This window comes from Siphateles boraxobius, unplaced genomic scaffold (assembly GCF_051911475.1).
Source record: "Siphateles boraxobius isolate OS27281-9 unplaced genomic scaffold, OSU_SipBor_1 17, whole genome shotgun sequence".
NCBI lineage: Eukaryota > Metazoa > Chordata > Actinopteri > Cypriniformes > Leuciscidae > Siphateles > Siphateles boraxobius.
Genome location: NW_027508777.1, coordinates 5,416,541 through 5,439,616, shown reverse-complemented (window position 1 = coordinate 5,439,616; position 23,076 = coordinate 5,416,541). Strand labels below are relative to the sequence as shown.

General features: G+C 37.5%; 1 protein-coding gene across 2 annotated transcripts in view; it reads right to left on the bottom strand.

Annotated features, from left to right (window-relative positions):
* Positions 1–5,313: 5,313 nt before the first annotated feature.
* Positions 5,314–23,076, bottom strand: part of sugt1 (SGT1 homolog, MIS12 kinetochore complex assembly cochaperone) — a 181,852-nt gene continuing 164,089 nt past the window's right edge. For both annotated transcript variants that reach the window (XM_077232374.1, XM_077232375.1), the window contains exons 10-13: positions 22,427–22,534; positions 16,983–17,073; positions 16,682–16,854; positions 5,314–5,964 (exon numbers count right to left, since the gene is read on the bottom strand). In XM_077232374.1, coding sequence (XP_077088489.1) covers positions 5,863–5,964; positions 16,682–16,854; positions 16,983–17,073; positions 22,427–22,534 — 474 coding nt within the window. In that variant the 3' untranslated portion in view covers positions 5,314–5,862. The remainder of the gene's footprint in view (positions 5,965–16,681; positions 16,855–16,982; positions 17,074–22,426; positions 22,535–23,076) is intronic.

The window sequence follows — 23,076 nt, the reverse complement described above, 5'->3', positions numbered from 1 at the left end:
CATGGGAGAGAGTCGGAAGTTCATTTGTTGCCCCTACGAGTTTACTATAGCATATTTTAACAAGATTTTCAAATGGATAAAGAAAAACCCCCCGCCAAAATGTTTAAATGTTGGCTTTATTAAACTGTTTTAAACGTGAATAAACAGTCTCATATGTCTATTTATTTAATATAGGCCTACTATTTATTAATTTATTTTATTATATATATATAAATAATTTAATTAATTGTATTTAATAATATATATTTAACATTTTTGCATTTAACATGAATAATCAAACATTTAACATAGAACAAGAATTGCACAACAATTTTAAATGTCTACTCATTTGTCCATTTTAAAATGATGTATTAATTTACATTTTTATGTTTTAATTAAATTGATTTATGCTATTCCTTATTCTTTCGGTTTATAAGGTGTCACAACAAATCCTGTATTCCTAGTCTTTCCGATAATTTCCCCACACTTTTACTCGCTAATACAATCCAATTCCACTCTTTTAATCTTAACTCGTTCTTAAAAAAACGGATTTTGAATCAGTACAATGTAAACATCCTGCTCTATGCCCACCCACCTTTATCATTAGCCAATCTACACAGTCCATGTGGTCTGCTTCCAATCATCACCTGTCCAGCCATCCAACTGACATATAAAACAGACAATCACAATACTTCATTTTTTGTAAACTTTTTTTTTTAAATTCTGATTGGATAATTATCAAGATCGAGGCCAAGCCTTGTGTATACTATTTTTATGTAGCTAAAAAAAAAAAATCTCCCATCATGGAGGGCCCCTCCTTGCGCAAGGTCCCCTGGGCACGTGCCCAGATTGCCCGTATGGTAGATCCGGGCCAGTTTGAAGTTAATATAAAACACACATCTCACATATTTCAACAGGGTATCTTGCTTTATTATTTATTGTGAATTTCTTAACCAAACTTCAACAACATAAGGGCAGATCCTTTGAGCGCTGCTGATGATGCTGTGAAGTGACACTCGAGTGATCAAGTAATTCGATTCCTTTGCTTTCCTTGCAGCCTTCCCTCGCATCCTACAGGGGCTGGAGCTGAAACGCGAGGAAAGGAGATGATGCACAAATAAGAATTGAGAAGCACCCAATATGTGTAGTGATTTGGCTCACGTGATTTGTTTCGTGCTTCAGTACTTCTGTTAAGGGAACATAGTATGAGAACACAAGATCGCATATTGAGAAACAGCCTATTTCATCATCAACAGTTGGAAGTTCAATTCCAACCCTGTGTCCCAATGTGCATACTATCCATCTTAAATAATGTGAGATTAGAATAAGTGTGCCCCAAAGCATATTATGATGAGTATGCCAAAAGTCCCCGGATGGTCTACTATTTCCAGAAGATTTGTGGTGCTGATCCGTGCACACTCTTGTAGCCAATATTGCCCATTTGAATGACAAATAATCATTCAAAAAACATTTAACCTGATAAAAAATATTTAATGTTATCCATGTGTAGCGATTCTCAGCTCAAATAAGGGAATATAAGATCAGGGATCTGATCCGTGAATCTATTACGGTTTATAAAATTATCCCTAACGGGAATATTTCGCCAATTTACCTGTATGGGCAATCCAATACAACGAATTATAATCAATTATCCATACAAGGGGGCAAAATTAGATCAATTGTTATATCAATAATCAATCACAACGCGTTTATGATTAAATATTAATATATCAATTGTCTCGAATAGATCTATTTTCAGGATAGCCCTTAATGGAATTAATTTGTTATCGACCATCAGTTTGTCCAGCAAACGGACTAGGCGATCTTTATCAAATCTCAAAAAGGAGTTATCCGATTTATAGACTTTCAGGAAAGCCTGTCTTCCTGGCCGTGGAGAACAGTTTTCTCGTTCTATAACAGAAAATATTATCTAATGTATCAACAACTTGTAAAGCGTGTAGCTCTGACGGTACATCAAAGGGACTTCAATATGAGCACAACCAGAATCAATAAATGAGTATATATGGTTTTAGTAAAGAAAATACTACATATATCGGTAACTACGATTACATGACATAAAATGTATATATAATACAATAAGACAATGAAACAATAAAAGTCGGAGAGTGATAGAAAGAGGGCGAAGAAGGGGTAACAGAATGGCACATTTCCTAGACAAAACCTTTGAGAGAACCAACAAGGAAAACACTATCTCCCTATAAACAGGGGGTTAAACAAAACTTATTCTTTGAGAACTCAATAAACGAATAATTGCACATATAGCTCTTTTTGTGTTGTCAAGAAGGCGTGTGTGGCTGTCCTTGTGAACGGTGCGCGTTCTCTCAGAATCGAAGCTGCGCGCGTTCACGTGAAAGGTCGTCCGTTGCAGGTAAATTTGCCAGATAATTCAGGCTAAGTTAATTTCACTCGTCGGTGGAAATGAACAAAGGAGAATCCGAAAATGGAAAACAAAACTTAAAGGTGCAGTGTGTAAACATTTTGAGTATCTATTAACAGAAATGCAATATGACATCCATAACTATGTGTTCAGTGGTGTATAAAGAACTTACTTAATAAACCGTAATGTTTTTATTACCTTAGAGTGAGACGTTTATATCTACATAGGCGCGGGAATCCCCTTCAATGAAGGTCGCCATATTGTGACGTCATGTTTCTACCGTAGCCGACAGAGAACAAACAGCGTTACAGAGCACGTTTCGTCACTAACTTGAAAGAGAAGCCGCAGAAAGCTAGAAGCAGCTAGCCATAAACACCGTGAGTAGTGACTTTTCCCTTGTCAGTGGTGTAAATATGTAGTTGGATTGTTTCATGTAACTTAATTTTTCTCCCTCGCTGTGTTATGGCTTTGCTATGTGGGGATAAATGTGCGTTCGTGAGACAGCTGATTAGTAGGCTACTCTTGTCATTGACCGTAAAACAGTTACAGGAGTCACCAACCCGTCGATCTTGGAAGCATTTCAAGTCGATCGAGTTTCCAAAATCAGAGAAAAAAGCCTATTGTGTGTAGTAAGTGGTGTCTAGGGGATGCCGAGGCGCGCGCGCTGTTACAATCATGTCATTTTTGCCGCACGCACCTTTGGGCTCATGCGGACGCGTCGAGTATAAACAAGGCTTAACACTTTAACCAGCTCAGCCACAGTAACAGCTCATATTAGCCATCTAAACTTTTACTACCCTGTTAGAAAAAAATATATAGTTGCATAGTTTCATGTGGTTCTTCTCCCTCGCTATATTATGGGTTTGCTATGTGGGGAGAATGTGCTGGTTACGTTCGTGAGACAATCAGCTGATTACTATTATTATATTATGTATTAAGACCCTTGATCCTCACCTGACTATGGCTTTGTAATCTTTATCCATGATGTGGTTTATAATGGACTGTTGTACAGAAACTTGGTTTACTCTGGCTATTCTCTGCTGTCTCAGACGACGATGTTTGTCCCATTTTAGCCACCGTAGCTTCTTCGAAAGGTAGGGCTGAGCAGTGGGCTGAGCCCTTAGTGCAAACTCGCAACCGAACCGCTAGATGTCGCCAAAAGCTACACACTGCACCTTTAAAGAAAGAAACAAACAAAAGAAACGAAGACGAATTGAAGAGGTTGAAGAGAAGGAAAACCAAGCACACATAAACTGAGGTTCTGTTCTCTTAAGGAAACTCAGTCCACACCTCTCTGGGAGTGAGCTGGCCAATAATCATTCAGCAAACCTTGAGCGGGAAAGTTCCTTTGTCTTGTCGAGGCCTAATTTTGCATGTTTTATGACAGCGTCAGAATTTAGTCAGAATCACTCTAAATATGGTACAATACAGTAAAATATATTTTACGGTATGTTCATATACATATATGGCTTGGTCAGCCCCAGGGGATTCTGTAGGTATCAAAAACAACATGTACAGAGGATAATATTGCAAGGTTACACTAAAATGCATAATATAGGCACTTATAGTCATTTTAGAACTACGATAGAAATATATGTATTCGAATCTGACTTGAGTAAGCAGACACACATAACATATAAAATATATGTCGGTAAAGTCCTTATATGAGGAAATTAATGAAAGGTTCGTGTGTGTGTGTGTGTGCATCGTGGAAGGAGCGGTCTTTGGCCGCCTGGCATTCCTTTCTCCGCAGACAGGGGAAGGCCCGTTGTCGTGATGTCTGTTAACACTCGAGGAGCCATAAAAATTGTCACCAGAACCATCTATTGCAGACTGGCTGGAGCCTCACGCATAATTTGCCTCCATGAGTTCAGAGCTAAACGCTTTGGGATTTCAGAAAGAATGTGTTCATAAACAACGAGGATTCAGATTACACGAATCATGATTCATCCAGACGCATACGCTACACTTGTTATATTTCATCTGCAACAACGTGAACTTTTACTGGCCATAAACTTAAATGCATCATTATGCAAAAATATGAGGAGAGTCTCAGCATTAAAAACCCACGACAGGCAGATCAACATGCTACTTTTCTCTTCAATATGGTAGGAAATGAAATGTAGAGGATGTTAACAGTGACGAGATGATTGACAGGCCAGATAACGGCTACAGGATGCAAATTATTATACGACAAAGCATCCGTTAAAGATACAATTTTATGACATAACGGTATGTCCCAAATCTTGTTTTATACTACACCCTAAAAGTATATACTCTTTTTGTGAAGAAAAACTTTTCTGTGTAGCAGGAGTAGGCGAATTGGTTCAATGCAGCCTGTAAGCTTTAAAGTTGTCGTTCACACTTAGGGATAGTTCACCCAAACATGAAAACTCTAGAACATGAGGGCATGACTAATTAATGACAAAGATGTAAGACTTATTCATTTTCGGAACGCAAATGAAGATCTTAATTAAATTGAGAGCTTTCTGTCCCTGCAATGACAGCTACGCAACAACTACTTTGACGCTTCATCGTTCATCGTTAAGAGATCGTTAAACTAATCCATATGAATTGAGTGATTCGGTCGACATTTTCTGAAGAGACATGATCGCTTTATATGATGAACAGATTGAATTTAGGATTTTATACTCAAAAATTGATCAGTGAACAAATAAGCTCATCCGAACCTGCTTGACAAGCGAGAACAAACCTCATTGTTTAATATACAGCACCATCAGATATCGGCTGGTACATTAACATTTTTGCATGTCACACCTATGTCTGTCTTTCTGTTAATAAAATGTCAGTTACAGTACAGTTTCAGCCTCTTTGTGTAGAAAGAAAACTTTTGCCTATTTTAAAGAAATTGAACATGTAATAAGTTCATTTCAGGATGGACAAACATTGATATTGAAGAGACCAAAGGCACCCAATCAGAGAAGAATTTTATTTACAGCTTGTTGAAATCATATTTAGGAAACCATGAAGTACATTAAAACAGAGATCAACATTAATTGAGGCACATGTGTTTCACAGATGGAGAACTAGGCATAACCTAAGATATTCAGAGTGGCTAAAGAGCTTTTGATTATAGCTACTCAACAGTTTCTTTAAATGTGTGGTTTTAAAAAATTGTCTGATGCTATTAAAAAAATTTAATGGGATAGTTTGGTTCCAGACTAAAGCAAATTTCAGACTGAGAAGTTTTACTTTAAAGAAGTCTCATTTTAAATTATGTTTTAGTCCAGGGCTGCTGTGTTACTCAAGCGCATTGTGAGCTAAGTTGATCATGAGATCATTGGTGGCAATGGTTCTATGATCTACTTAAGCTTACAATGCTTTTGGGAAACAGCCCTGGACTCTTCTGGGTCTGACAAGGAGAAAGCATGAAGTGTGAAGGCAAAAATAATCAAATGAAAAAAGGAGCGTAAGGACATTAGGACAACTGGTGATGGTAGTGTGCAAGATTTCATCCACTGCTTTTAATACTTCTTCCACTCTACATCCTCAGGTGGGTTCATCTCTACTTTCCGTTTACCAACATCTATCCAATTGGTGCTGAGGACTGTGCCTCCTGATTCCATCTGTGGGAGAATATTGAAAATATACAACTTTACTAAAGTTGTATGACAGCAGAAGGGATTGAAATGAGGATGAATGCGTCATGTTTGTTGCATGAAAGACAGCAGCTCAGATTTCAGTAGACTACCACTCTATGAAGTCTTGACACATAGAATCTTGTTAATTGAGCAGAATAGATTTGGACCAATAAATACATTTTCCCACAGACTAAACTGCAGAGACACAGAGACTAAAATATGCTTGCCGTTTTCTAAATAATGTTTATCAAATCTTAATTTGGTCTTGATGGTTCTTTTCTAGTTTACTGTTCTAAAATGCCTACAAATAATACCATTTAAAAAATGTGGGCAGACAACGTGAGAATAGTGCTTGGCGGTATACCGGTTCATACTGAATACCGGTGTTTATTTTTGTTATGATGTGAATTTTTAATATACGGCAATACCAGTGTATGACGCCTAAACAACGTTGGGAATGCATTGTGTACAGCCGTTACCAGGGAAACCGCTATTTCTGGCGCTCCTAAAGTGGCACCTCTTTGTTAACAGCATAATTTTGTGGGGACTTGCAAACCTGTATTAATACTAGTAATTTATAGTAATATCTTCAGAATTACTGAGAAGTCTAGTTTTAAATATAATTCTTTTGAAGTGTTGGTATACTGTAATGTAACACTTTCTATTGTAAATGATAAATCAAGTTTGAGATTTGGACTGGCTACTGTATACAGGCCACCAGGATACCATACAGACTTTCTAAGAATTTGCTGATTTTCTATCAGAGTTAGTACTGGCTGCAGATAAAGTCCTGATTGTTGGTGATTTTAATATACATGTAGATATCGAAAAAGATGCATTGTGATAGGCGTTTAAAGACATTCTGAACTCTATTGGAGTTGGACAACACGTGTCAGGACAACACGTGTCAGGACCTACTCATTGTAATCATACTCTATATCTAATATTATCGCATGGGATCAATGTTGATGCCGTTGAAATTCTACAGCAGAGCGATGACATCTTAGATCATTATCTAGTCTCGTGTATACTTCATTTAGCCAAGGCTGCAAAGTCGACTCCGTGTTACAAATATGTTAGACCTATCACTTCTGCCACTAAAGATCGCTTTATTAATAATATTCCTGATCACTTTAATCTCCTCAGAATCCCAGATAGCTTAGAAGAACTTGATATTGCGACAAACTTTTGACTCTCTTTTCCAGCACTTTAGACACAGTTGCTCCTTTGCGCTTAAAGAAGATTAAAGAAAATAGTACAACGAGCACACTCATGCCCTTAAGAGAGCAGCCAGACAAATGGAGCACAACTGGAAGAAAACAAAACTAGAGTTTTTTTCGCATTTCATGGAAAGAGAGCACGATTGCGTGAACCCCATTAGAAGAAAATAAACAAAACCCTAAGTATTTATTTGAAGTACAGCAGTAATGAGTTTATGAACTTCTTTACTTACAAGATTGATAATATCAGGGAGAAAATTATAACTATGCATCCGTCTATTACAGTATCGCATCAGGCAGTGCATTGTAGTCTCCCTGAGGAAAAATTCTATTCATTCATTGATATAGGAGAGGAAGAATTTTCTAAACTCGTTAAATCATCTAGATCGACAAATCTATTATAAGAGATACTTCCAGAGGTCATAGATCCTCTTCTTAATATCATTAATTCAGATTTGTCATTAGGATACGTACCAAAAACTTTTAAGCGGGCTATGATTAAAGTCAAGTCACCTTCATTTATATTGTGCTTTTAACAATATGGACTGTTTCAAAGCAGCTTTACAGTGATAATAGGAAATTAAAGTAACAGAGATTGTTTTGGCTTTACAGCAGCTCTAGAATAAAGTTATTGTCCAGCTAAAGTTAGTTTTGATTGATTCACTTCAGTCACAACGATCATTAGTTATTAACTTAGGGGCCGCTAACACGACACCGTTCTAACAGAAAACCTTTAATGCCATCTGACCGCTCATTTGCATAAAACAGTGCCTGTGGCTCTGAGAATTTTTTATCGCTTCCGCGTAGCCACGTGAATCGGAATTATCCCGACAACGTTTATCAGTACAGAGTTAAAAGGGAAGGAGGCCTTCACAAGGGAGAGACTAGTTGACACTTCAGGACTGCATTGGGATAAACCTTGGGATAAACAGAGAGACTAATATTAGCGTAGACGCCATCCTTTTTATGATGTCCAAAGTACCCGCTGATCTAAACTATGCAGCCTAACGTTGAATTATAGAAGTCTATAATGTGGTATGTGTATGCTAAGCCAAAGAGATGTGTTTTTAGTCTAGATTTGAACTGACAGACCGTGTCTGCTTCCCAGACAATGTCAGGAAGATTATTAAAAAATTTTAATCGTGACGTGACTTTCAAATGAAAGATTGGTATCAACGAGCACACCCAGGTTACTAACCGACGACGAGGGCTTGACAGAGCAGCCATCAAGTGTTAAACAGTATTCTAGGTTATTACGTGAGGACGTTTTTTGTCCAATAATTAGAAACTCTGTTTTTTCAGAATTAAGTAGTAGGAAATTACTAGTCATCCAGTTTTTTATATCAGCTATGCATTCCGTTAATTTTGTGGATTGGTAAGTTTCGTCAGGGCGTGAAGAAATATAGAGCTGAGTATCATCAGCATAACAGTGAAAACTAATGCCAGGCTTCCTAATGATATCTCCTAAGGGTAGCATGTACAGAGTGAACAGCAACGGTCCTAGTACTGAGCCTTGTGGTACATCATACTGAACTTTTGACCGATAAGACATCTCTTCATGTACTGCTACAAACTGATAACGATCAGATAAGTATGATTTAAACCATGCCAGTGCAATTCCACTAATGCCAACATAATTTGAGTCTATTTAAAAGAATGTTGTGGTCGATAGTGTCAAATGCAACACTGAGATTGACTAGCACTAGTAGAAAGATACAACCACTCTGTGACTCTGAGAGGCCTCTCTGTATGCGATCGTGCTCTATTTCCATGAAATGCGAAATACCTCTAGTTTTGTTTTCTTCCAGTTCGCTCCATTTTTCTGGCTGCTCTCTTAAGGGCCTGAGTGTGCTCGTTGTACCATGGCGTTGCAATATTTTCTTTAATCGTCTTTAAGCGCAAAGGAGCAACTGTGTCTAAAGTGCTGGAAAAGAGAGTTAAAAGTTTGTCGCAATATCGAGTTCTTCTAAGCTATCTGGGATGCTGAAACCGATTAGGAAGATTATTTATAAAGCAATCTTTAGTGGCAGAAGTGATAGGTCTAACATATTTGTAACACGGAGTTGGCTTTGCAGCCTTAGCTAAATGAAGTTTACACAAGACTAGATAGTGATCTGAGATGTCATCGCTCTGCTGCAGAATTTCAACGGCATCAACATTGATTCCATGTGAAGATATTAAATCTAGAGTATGATTACGACAATGAGTAGGTCCTTACCAGGCCCGGATTAAGATGACTTTGGGCCCTGGGGCTATAGCAACACCAAGGGCCCCCTTTCATCTGATTGCCACGCCACAGTCTTCTACCGCAATAAATATTTTTTTATTGTTATTAAAGCTGCAGTCCGTAGCTTTTCCTCTTGGTCGCCATCTCTGTTCGAAAATGGCAATTGCAGTTATTTGCGGAATTATCAACTTTACGTGGGTTGTAGATCGGCATGAAACAGCGCGGATGAATCCAATGTTTTGAGGTGAGTGTGCGGCTGTTAATCACAGCGCCAGTGTGGATACGGGCATTCAGAATCACACATTATACTTTTTGGAAGTATGACCAATATTAGAATTTTCAACGGAAAATAACATCTGAACAAGTAAGTAACATCCACTTTTGTTCTGATCAACTAAGGGGGAAAAAAGCATTGCAGCCTAAATCTTATTTTGTATAAACAAATAACAATCATAGTGCTATGAAATAAACGGGGTATGAACAGAATCCCTGTTATGCATAAACGTGTTATAATATAACATAATATAAACATCTTATGACAGGAAAATTTTGATATGGAATATCATGATAAAAATTTCTTGGTTCATTTTGGGAACATTTTATTGATAAAACATTTTTACCCCCTCCCCTTCCATAAGTGCATTTACTCCAGATATGAACTCCAAAACATAAAGGTTGCCAAAATCAGCAAAACCATTACTCATACTTCAGTCATACTTCCTCAATAAGTACTTAACCATGAATAGTTTAAAGGGATAGTTCAACAACATCTCCTTCATGTTGTTCAAAACCTGTATAAATGTTTTTTTTTTTGCTGAACACAAAAGAAGATATTTTAAAGAATGTTGGTAACCAGACAGTTGACAGCACCCATTGACTTCCATAGTAGGAAAAATATATATTAAGTCAATGACTACCATAAACTGTCTGGTTACTAACACTATATAAAATATATTTTGTGTTCAGCATAAGAAAGAAATTCTTTCAGTTTGTACAACATGAGGGTGAGTAAATGATGACAGAATTTTTTTGAGACAATGCAAGACACACAGGACACGCATTAGCTGAATAAACGTTAGCCAAAGAAAACGATCACTCCCGTATGATCATCGAATCCAGATCAAGTTAACTAAAACAATATTTCAATTTTACACATCCACCCCAGCCCGTTTACCTTCAGGAGTCAGAAGTACTGTGACTACTACTGTCCTCGCTTATAAACTGGGCCGCGGGAGTGGAGAGGATCGAGCGGGATTCTATATTGCTGCCGATTTTCAGTTTCTTTTTAATGATAGGCCTTACTCATCTGTCAATCATCCCCGCTTGCTATTTGGGGAATGAACCCAGCGCTATGATTGGTCGAACTCCGCTTGTTTTGCTGTTCCTTGATTTGAGGACTGCGCGTGCACAGAAGCGTCACCAGGTTTTTGCGTAGTTTAGAGTGACTAAACTTACCACCGTACTTTGAGGTCAAAATGCGTACCTGCTACGCAAAATGCGTACAGGTTGGCAGGTCTGCATTAGTAATTGTGCTGATATTTGGGGGAAACTGCGCTTTTACTTGATATATTTATTTTATATTATGTAATATTACAATAAGACAAAAACTCATCGGGGCAAAAATGCCCATGTAGACCTTGGATATTGGACCTTGATGTTCGTCAAAAAAACAATTCGGGCGGAGATTTTTACACGGGTCAGTGGTGGGAGAAAAAACACTGAAATTCTAGCGAGCAATTTATACCCATGTTCTATCTACATGAAAGCATAACGAAAAGAGGCGTTCCCAACGTCATGGCGCAAATTGTAGAGTTAATTTGACTGGGCAGTGAATTATATCAGTCAGGCACATTTTCCAATAACTTCTTGTTATTTTATTATACACAAATCAACCACCTATGATTTGACAATCTCATTTCCTCCAGCCAATCACGGGCCTCCTAATCCTGCGGGCCCTGGGGCTTCAGCCCCACCTAGCCCTTATGTTAATCCGGCCCTGGTCCTGACACGTGTTGTCTAAATCCAAGAGTTAAGAATGTCTTTAAATGCCAATACCAATGCATCTTTTTTGTTATCTACATGTATATTAAAATCACCAACAAATAAGACTTTATCTGCAGCCAGTACTAACTCTGATAGAAAATCAGCAAATTCTTTGATAAAGTAAGTATGGTGCCCTGGTGGCCTGTATACAGTAGCCAACAGAAATCTGAAATGTGGTTTATCATTTACACTAGATATTGTTACATTTAGCACCAACACTTCAAACTAATTATATTTGAAACTAGAGTTCTTAGTAATTTTGAACATTTTACTCAGGCATGTGATTGGCTAAGGACAAAAAAGCAGGAAAATATACCCATTACAAATAGGTAACAATTACAACAACAATTACAATTTTAACAATATTTCAAGTGTATTTCTTTGTAAAAAGTATACATTTTATCATACGTATTAGAAAGGTAAGGATTCATTAGTTTGAATATTGGAACAAACACTATAATAACATCTTAGTTGATAATTCAATATACCTACTTTATTTTTGACAAAACATCATACTATAGTATATTCAACTATGAGCAGAAATTGGTGAACAAAAGCGTACCTATTTAACGTGACAGTAGTCTTTTTTACAGTCAAAACTTTATAATCTATCCAAAACTAATCACAAAATCTTGTCTAAACATTCATATTTAGTCTGTATTGTGTATGATATATTAGCATATACATGTGAATTTGCAGTTTGTTGCTTATACAGACATTTTATTTCAACATATTTCAGTCTATTTTTACTCATCTTAGTAGGCTATAGCAATATAGTCTGGATGTGTTCATGTAAATATAACGTTTACTAATGTAGGTGCGAGAGTGAATGAACGGCACAGACACGCGCTGTATAACTGTAGTAAAGCGCGCGTGCCTGTGCCGTACATTCATCATTTAGCCTACACACAGACACGCAATTCATATTTAAACAGTCTTTTTGCGGTTTACAGTCAGACACTATTCAATATCGCGATTAGAACAAAGCACTTAAGAATAAATGACTTACTACATCAGCTGGATCCGTTGCTCCTCAAAATGAAACTACCAGCACTTCTGGTACATTTTTCAGGGTTATTAGATAGTATTATTCCTCACAGCGTATGGATACGCTGTGTACACAGCTGTAGTAAGATACTTACTAAACACGATGTGTTTTATAATCCAGCTGGTGGGCGTTGGCATGTTTGAATGGCTTGCCTTAGATCATTTGTGTTTGAATACCGCGCGCTCTCCGTGGGCGTGGAACATTTACGCGTAATCAGGTATAATGAGCTGGAAAGAAAAAGACTGACATCTCTCTCTTTTCATACAGGTTACATAAACTGAGAATATTTGTTTTTTTATATAAATTAATTCATTTAAAAGAAGAGAGTTCAAGCTTCATTATGGAAAAACACTCATGCCTGTATGACAAGTATTCGCGGAATTACAGTTAATTTTCGGACGCGTTTCAGAATGGACTTAACTGACAGAGAGAAGGCAGAACGCGCATCATGTTTGTATTTCTCTATTTGGCGAAAAGCACAACACTTTGTTTTATTGTGAGTATCCACAAAAAAAAAGACACTTATCAGGATCTAATGATGTACAACACTTAATATGTAAGATCAAAATCAACAGAGTATTTTGAGTTTCTTTTGCACTGATAAGAAAAAAAGCGAGACTATCAGAGGGTTAAAGTTCTCAGTCAAGAGCAGTGAGTGATTTCCTCTGTGTTTTGTTATTTTATTAACATTAAATAGATAGTTCTCCCAAAAATTAATTGTCATCATTTACTCTCTCAAGTTGTTTTAAACCTGAATAAGTTTCTTTCTTCTGTTGAAGTCATTTGGAAGAATATGGGTAACCAAACAGTTGATTTCCCCAGTGATTTCCATAGTATATTTTTCCCTATGGAAGTCAATGGGGACCAGCAACCGTCTGGTTACCCACATTCTTCAAAATATCTTCTTTTGTTTTCAGCACAAGAAATAAATTAATACAGGTTTGGAACAACATTACAGTGAATAAATAATGTCAGAATTTTTATTTTTGGGTGAACTATCCCTTTAAGGACAAGCGGCTGCATGTTTATTATTAGGGCTACTGTCTCTTTAAGATCTGTACGCGACGCGTCTAATATACACGCTCACTTGACAAGCAGATTTCTCTCAATTTTCTCGGTTTGCTTTCAGTTTAGACATAACCAACTTTCCTTATTTAAACCTTGTGTGTATTTGAGAGTATTAGCGAAATAAGACTCGAAAGATAACTTAGTCCAGGAACCAGGCGCTGTTAGACAGGCTTTTAGTGCATGTGCTCAGGGTGTTCACGCTCAGTAAAACGCATGTTAGAACAGCGCATCAGCAGTGAATGACATGTTTAACCGGCAAGGCTTTAAAGCACATGCAAATAATGAACTCTTGTGAACTCAATGAACTGATGTGGCCGTTCCTCTGCGTTAACATTTGATATGAGTATTTGTCGCGTTTAACATTAATGCTGTTGAGACGGAGGCGCCAGAACTGCAACTGATTTATATTTTTACAAAAGCAGTCAGCAGCTTGCTTGGAGAAAGGATCATAGCGCAAATTTGAACTATATCGATATATGCGATAGGGTCTAATTCCATATCACATTTAAAAATATATCAATATATTTTTTATATCGATATATTGCCCAGGCCTACTGGTGGCCTAACGGCGATGTTCTCGTCAACTGACAACGATACCACTGTAGCGCGAGAGTGACTGAGGTACGAAATTGAGCAGGTCAACAAGCTGAACGCAAATACGTCCTTGTTGATACTTGGAAGGAAAAATCTGTACGCACATGGGCTTGTTATGTCCTCATATCCTCTCCTTTTCACTCCGGCAGCCGACCCATACCATTTATAACCGTAATCTTGGGGGTACACTCAAATAAACCACTTGTTAAAAAAATGCAACTTGATCCTACAGAATTAGTCAATTACAGGCCGATCTCGAATCACCTTTTCTGTCAAAGATACTAGAAAAGCTAGTATCCTCACAACCATGTTCCTTTTTAAAAAGAAATGGTATCTGCAAACATTTTCAGTCAGGATTTCAGTCAGACTGTACCATAGTACTGAGACAGCTCTAATTGGAGTCACAATGATTTGCTCTTATCATCCGATCGTGGTTGTATCTGTCTATTAGTGTTACTCGATCTTAGTGCTGCATTTGATAACTTTGACAACAACATTCTTTTAAATAGACTTGAAAATGATGTTGCCATTAGTGAAATTGCATTAGCATGGTGTAAAACATACTTATCTGACTGTTATCAGCTTGTAGCAGTAAATGAAGAGATGTCTTATTGATCAAAAGTTCAGTATGATGTACCACAAGGCTCAGTACTAGGACCGTTGCTGTTCACTCTGTACATGCTACCCTTATGCTACCTAAATGAGATATCATTAGGAAGCATGACAGTTTTCACTGTTATGCTGATGATACTCAGCTCTACATTTCTTCATGCCCTGACGAAACCTACCAATTCACAAAATTAACGGAATGCATGGCTGATATAAAAAAACTTGATGACTAGTAATTTCCGACTACTTATTTCTGAAAAAAAGACAGTATTCTAGGTTAGTATGTGAGGAAGTTTTTTTGTCCAATAATTAGAATCTCTAACACTTGATGGCTGCTCTGTCAAGTCTTTCATCATCGGTTAGGAACCTGGGTGTGCTCATTGATACCAATCATTCATTCGAAAGTCATGCGTCTAGTATCTGTAAAACCGCATTTTACCATCTTAAAAATATATCTAAATTACGTCATATGCTCTCAATGACAAATGCGGAACAGTGAGTTCATGCGTTCATGACATTTAGGCTAGATTATTGTAATGCTATAATGGGTGGTTGCCCTGCACGCTTAATAAACAAACTACAGCTGGTCCAAAACGCAGCAGCTGGAGTTCTTACTAGAACCAGGAAGTATAACCATATTAGCCCGGTTCTGTCAATACTGCATTGGCACCATATTAAATATCGTATACATTTTAAAATATTGCTGATTACTTACAAAGCACTAAATGGTTTAGGTACCCAGTACTTGAGCGAGCTCTTAACGCATTATAGTCCTACACGTCTATTGCGATCTCAAAATTCCGGCCAGTTGATAATACCTAAAATATCAAAATCAACTGCTGGCGGTAGATCCTTTTCCTATTTAGCACCAAAACTTTGGAACAGTCTTCCTAATATTGTCCGGGAAGCAGACACTCTGTCAGTCAAATCTAGACTAAAAACACATCTCTTTGACCTAGCATACACAACACATTATAGACTTCTATAATTCAATGTTAGGCTGCATAGATTAGGTCAGCCGGAACCGGGAACACACCCATAAATCCTGATGTACTTGTTACATCATAAGAAGGATGGCGTCTACGCTAATATTAGTCTCTGTTTATCCCGAGGTTAACCTCAGTCCGTCGGATCCAGGTTGTATCTGGATCTCATGAAAGACCTGCGCCTGGACACGATGACAACGCAGTCCTGAATTGACAACTAGTCTCTCCGCAGCGAAGGCCTCCTTCCCTTCACCTCTGTACAGAAAAAACGTTGTCGGGATAATTCCGGCTCACGTGGCTAAGTAGAAGCATTAAATAAAAAATAAAAACGGTATTATAAATTTTTCAAGGCTTGTACCTTGGAACCTATTTCATGTTTTGTGCAAATGAGCAGCCGGATCGCATTAAGGATTTTCTGTTAGAACGGTGTCGTGTTAGTGGTCCATAAGTTAATAACTAATGATCGTTGCGACGGAAGTGAATCAATCAAAACTAACTTTAGCTAGACAATAACTTTATTCTAGAGCTGCTGTAAAGCCAAAACAATCTCTGTTACTTTAATTTCCTATTATCACTGTAAAGCTGCTTTGAAACAATCTATATTGTTAAAAGCGCTACATAAATGAAGGTGGCTTGACTTGACTAGTGTGGATTTTTTCTACAATATTCACTCGGTGTGTTTGATAAAGTGTCATGGCAGTAAAATATGGCATTCTAAGTCCCATGTACTGCAGATTTCCTCTCTCAATCAAAAGAAATGTGGTTAACACCCAGTCATGCTTGAGAAAAAAAAATAACAATACCTTCATATACCGTGAAACCGGTACAATTTTCGCCCAGCACTACGTGAGAAAATCACAAGAGATATCAAAATCTATGTGTACTTGGGCAGCCTTGAAATACCTACAAAGGACTTGTTCATTGCCCGCTTGACCTCATCCGAGCCGTCTGAGTAGATCTGCTGGAACAGCTTGTTGAGAGCAGCATCCCCCTCCACCTTCTCGCTCTTTTCCTCCTCTTTTATTTCACCTACCAACTTGTCCCAGTTGCGTGTGTAGTGGGAGGATGATGGGTACTGGTCTAATAAATTTAGATGGAAATAACAACTTAATAAAAATAATAATACAATAATAATAACCTGGTTTAACCCACTTTGGCATTAACATGAGAGAAAATGCTGGCTTTATTCTGTGCTTTTCAATACTGACTGGGAGTAAAGTGCTTCACGTTAGAAACTGTGCCTTCTCCTCGCAGTTTCTCCCACTGTGTGGCTGCAGTCTTCTTCATCTTAATCTCTATCTGAGGAAAGAAGAGGGGAAAAAATAGGAAGAAGATTACAGAATTAGACATTAGTTGTGTCCCAATGTGAAGGCTGCATCCTTCGAAGGCCGCGGTCTTCGAAGGATGCAGCCTATTCGTCCTTCGAAGGACGCACCATGTAGCCTTCGCAGGATTTCCTAATTGCGCAACCAGGTGTTCCCGATTACCGCTCCTGGGGCCAAGCAACGGTGTGAGTACTGCTGCCATCCTGATAATTCATTTTATATAATTGAATAAACAGCTATGGATCCAGAATTGGCTATTGTCATTTTTCTGTTTTATATTTTTCTGGAGGACATGGTGAGGATGTTTCAGTCATGTATTTTCGGCTATAATAGCCAAGATCATGGCCAGATCTGGTTTGCTGCGTCCCAATTCAGAAGCTGCTTCCTGAATTGCCAGATTACACTTTAAACTGTTCAAGTATTGTGTGTTAATTTACATAAATAGTGTAATGAAAAGAAAAGAAAACATACATAAGCATATAAAGGTTCAAATGTTCACTCACTTAGCCTATATCTTACCTTGATGCGATTCGGTAGGCTAGTTATTGTGTAGCATAAATGGACAATATAAATGATGAATATGGTAAATATATATTTCAACCCCATATTATGGAGGGAAAAAAACCTCCATCTGTGGGAAAAAAACAAAATCCGTGGCGACGGTTGTGCAATCCGTCCATTCAGTTTATAAACTGTAATCACAATATTTTGTGTACACATAAATGTATAAAAATAAAAATAAATATTTGTCTAAACTCACAATAACAAGAAAACTTTGTGGTTTTGTAAAATAAAAGAAAACAATCAGGCGTGCTTTTCATGAACTGGAGCGTGTCTCAAAAATGAACTGAAACAAATTATAGCCTCTATATAAGCTTGAAATGTCCACTTTTAAACGACCAAATTCGAATATAATTTCCAGGTTCTAATTTGGCCTTAGAAAACCAGTAAAATCGAGATTTTTCCATATTAATTTGTGAATATTTCAAATATTTAATAAAGGGGAAAACTGTAATAAACAAAATTCTGAAAATACGTCAATATATATATATATTTATATATATATATATATATATATATATACACAGGTCCTTCTCAAAAAATTAGCATATTGTGATAAAGTTCATTATTTTCCATAATGTAATGATAAAAATTAAACTTTCATATATTTTAGATTCATTGCACACCAACTGAAATATTTCAGGTCTTTTATTGTTTAAATACTGATGATTTTGGCATACAGCTCATGAAAACCCAAAATTCCTGTCTCAAAAAATTAGCATATTTCATCCGATGTTTTTAATACAAAAAAAAATGTCAACCTTCAAATAATTATGTTCAGTTATGCACTCAATAGTCAATACTTGGTTGGGAATCCTTTTACATAAATCACTGCTTCAATGCGGCGTGGCATGGAGGCAATCAGCCTGTGGCACTGCTGAGGTGTTATGGAGCCCCAGGATGCTTCGATAGCGGCCTTAAGCTCATCCAGAGTGTTGGGTCTTGCGTCTCTCAACTTTCTCTTCACAATATCCCACAGATTCTCTATGGGGTTCAGGTCAGGAGAGTTGGCAGGCCAATTGAGCACAGTAATACCATGGTCAGTAAACCATTTACCAGTGGTTTGGGCACTGTGAGCAGGTGCCAGGTCGTGCTGAAAAATGAAATCTTCATCTCCATAAAGCTTTTCAGCAGATGGAAGCATGAAGTGCTCCAAAATCTCCTGATAGCTAGCTGCATTGACCCTGCCCTTGATAAAACACAGTGGACCAACACCAGCAGTTGACATGGCACCCCAGACCATCACTGACTGTAGGTACTTGACACTGGACTTCAGGCATTTTGGCATTTCCTTCTCCCGAGTCTTCCTCCAGACTCTGGCACCTTGATTTCCGAATGACATGCAAAACTGAGCAACAGTCCAGTGCTGCTTCTCTGTAGCCCAGGTCAGGCGCTTCTGCCGCTGTTTCTGGTTCAAAAGTGGCTTGACCTGGGGAATGCGGCACCTGTAGCCCATTTCCTGCACACGCCTCTGCACGGTGGCTCTGGATGTTTCTACTCCAGACTCAGTCCCCTGTTTCCGCAGGTTCCCCAAAGTCTGGAATCGGTCCTTCTCCACAATCTTCCTCAGGGTCCGGTCACCTCTTCTCGTTGTGCAGCGTTTTTTGCCACACTTTTTCCTTCCCACAGACTTCCCACTGAGGTGCCTTGATACAGCACTCTGGGAACAGCCTATTTGTTCAGAAATTTCTTTCTGTGTCTTACCCTCTTGCTTGAGGGTGTCAATGATGGCCTTCTGGACAGCAGTCAGGTCGCCAGTCTTACCCATGATTGCGGTTTTGAGTAATGAAACAGGCTGGGAGTTTTTAAAAGCCTCAAGAATCTTTTGCAGGTGTTTAGAGTTAATTAGTTGATTCAGATGATTAGGTTAATAGCTTGTTTAGAGACCCTTTTCATGATATGCTAATTTTTTGAGACAGGAATTTTGGGTTTTCATGAGCTGTATGCCTAAATCATCAGTATTAAAACAATAAAAGACCTGAAATATTTCAGTTGGTGTGCAATGAATCTAAAATATATGAAAGTTTAATTTTTATCATTACATTATGGAAAATAATGAACTTTATCACAATATGCTAATTTTTTGAGAAGGACCTGTATATATATATATATATTTTTTTGCGCATCATTTGGTGTGTAGGCTACATTTCAAATTCAAATTTTGGTGCTGAACTTTGCGTTTTAAAAATAGTCTACTACAACCGTTAATTTTTCGTTTTTCAATTACTGGTTAAAAAAAGAAAAACGAGTGGACGCAAAAGTACACGGACCTTATATTATTACATATTTCAAATAATGTATTTGTAGAAAATTATATAATTATAACTATAAACGAGTTCACTGAAGACAATAATATGTTAATCATAAAATAATTGATGAATGTTTTATTTTTATATAATAAAACCTAACCTTAAGGTTAAAATAAAACTCACAAATTGTGTTTGTGTTATATTTCTTTTTTATATGTGAAGTCTTATTTGCTTATTCTATTATACTGAGCTTTTTCCTCCCCAAAAATGGACTTTAAAGGTACAAGCCTAAATGTCGTTTTTTAGAAAATTCAAGAAATTATCCATTTAAAAAAATGAAGTTTAAACACAATGCAAAGTGGCCTGGTTGAATCATCATGGGCACGATTTTGTTAAACCGAGGGAACAGTTTAAGAATTCGTGAGTAGCCCAGTTTATAAACTGAGGGGACGGAGTGCAAAACTGTCGCCACGGATTGTTTTTTCCCCCACAGGAGAATTTCCGGGCTCTGTACTACAAGAATATAAAAAACTGCAGTTCAAATGTTACTACCGCTCGTCATCGGTAGCTGTCACAGTTAGTAGGCGACAAGAACAATCATCCTTCATTTTTTTAAATAAAAATGCTGTCGTCACCGGCGCGCAATGACTTGTCGGGTAGGATAGGCCGCTAAGGATCCATTTATGTATCCTTCCTTTCACGGGGAAACGAAGGGTGCATTTGGCGTCGCTTTTGAATCAGGATATGCCTTCGTCACGCCGCGATGACGCAACCGGCCTTTGAATACGGCCTTCGAAGGATGCCAAATTTAATTGGGACAGCCTTCATCGCGCCGCGGTGACGTAATCGACCTTCAAATGCGGCCTTCGAAGATGCAGCCTTTGAATTGGGACAGCCTTCGTCGCGCCGCCCTGACGCAATCGGCCTTCAAATGCGGCCTTCGGAGGACGCAGCCTTCACATTGGGACACAGCTATTAAGTGCCTTCGCACAGAATGCATGCTTCAGAAGAGCAGTAGGAATTGCAAGAACCCATGCAATCAATTAGGGTGTGTTTAATGGAAATGACTAATCTTAGCTTAATTACAAAATATTTGTGGCTTCCTGATAAGGACATGCAGTAGAAACAAGAGCTCTGGTGGTGACATTTGTAGGGAATGTGAATGGTTGAAGAATATAATGTTTATTTCTCCTCGATTCCAGTTCTGTAGAGCTTCCATTAACAATTTAGTACTTGTAAAGTATAAACATTTGGGGGGAAAATAATTGCAATTTCATTATCAAATAACAATTTAAATGATTAATATAAAATGCTAAAATGCAATCTCATAATTGGCTATAATATCATTAAACAACAATACAAAAAAAAGTATATTTTATTTTTAGAAATTACTGCTAACAAAAACTGTGCATATTATACTCCTGTTTGACTGAGTTCCAAATATGAGGTGAGACAGGAAAAACTCCTATAGTTATTCATCACTGTGGGAAAGATCCAAGATTACAGTGTGACAAAATGTTGAGCTGGACAAATCAGGAAATGGCTATAAGAAAATAGTGTAATTGTTGAAATTCTCATTTTTACAATCTTGACAATAATAAGAAGTTTAAATCAACTGAAGATGTTAGCAAATGACCTGGAAGAGGATGTATAACTATACTGTCCCAACAAAGAGTGAGGGAGATTGTTCAGGTAGCCAAACAATCTGTTAGGATCATATATGGAATAGCAGACTGTAGTTGGGTCTTAAGTCTCCACAACTACGATCATATTTCACCTATATAACCCCAACATGTTTGAAAAGGGGTTGCCATGAAACAGCGTTTTAGTGTCATCAATGCTCATGCACCTACAGTTTGCCAGATGTTACTGAAACCTTTAGTGGGACTGAGTTTTATGGTAAGATAATACTAAAATATAGGGGTTTTTTTTGGAAACAAACACCAGAGGAAGGTTTGAAAGCCATTGGAAAGCCAATTCAATATCAATTAATCAAATTATCTGAGATATTTCAAAGAGCCTTGCAGCCAACTGAGCAAAAAGGACCAAGTAGTTTAGTAACAAGTATTTTAACTTTTTGTTCAACGTATTCTTAAAAAAAAGAAAAAAAAAGAAAAAAGCGCCTCAAGTCTGTTACTATTGCACTTTACAATTAGCAACTGAGGCTTGGAATGTTTGTAGAAGTAAGATGGATAGGAAAGTAGTTCTACACACAAGAGGACAAATCCTCAAAATGACTTAATAAAATGTCTTGGTGTAGTAACCATGATATAAGAAATATAATTAACCCTAGACCATTGAATTACTGAAAAATAAGGCTCACTCGAAGTGCTTTACCACCAGATTGTGCATTATTTTTAAATCATTCAACAGCCTGTAGTCAATCATGTCTTACATCGGTAACTTAACTTAGATCGGGCTTAGATTAATGGCATAAAATGAAAAATATTAGTACGAAGAAAGTTAGTTTAAAAATAAAGAACATTCAGCTAGACAAGCATATACATTAAGGCTGACCTTGGTTGAAAGGATCCTGTATATGCTCTGTTGTGTGACAATAGGATGCAGAAGATAGACATTTAGGCAGTAATCTTCTCCTGATGGAAGCTTTACCACAGCTGTCAGCTAAGACAAAAAGAGAACAGACTCATTAGATTTTAATTTTGGTAGAAAGAACTAAGGCTAGTTTGATATGTTATTATTTTTCGTACAGATCTCACCAACCCTCTACAGACACACTGAAGCTTGAGTCGCCATTGGCTAGTTAAATGTTTAATTTTACTCAGACTTTTTTACATGGAATGTAAGAACAATTCAAATGAAAAAAAGAAAACAAAATACTGTAGCATCTGGACCAATCAAACAAACAATTATTCATATTTAATGAATAATCCAAAAGATGCCTCAAGACACTTACAAGCAGGCGGCGAGATATCTGCTTTTCCACTGATCATTATCAGTTTTATTCCTCCAGGCTGACACTAATCCATCAACTAGTGGAACTCAGATACCTTGTGGATATTATTGTCTATTGTAAACATGCCTACTAAATTAGTCAACTTGAGAAATAAAGATTGAGGGGGTGTTTCCCAGTTCCTGACTTCTTAATTATAATATAGGACAAGAAAATAATTTTATTCCTCACAATATCGATGGATTGAAAAAAA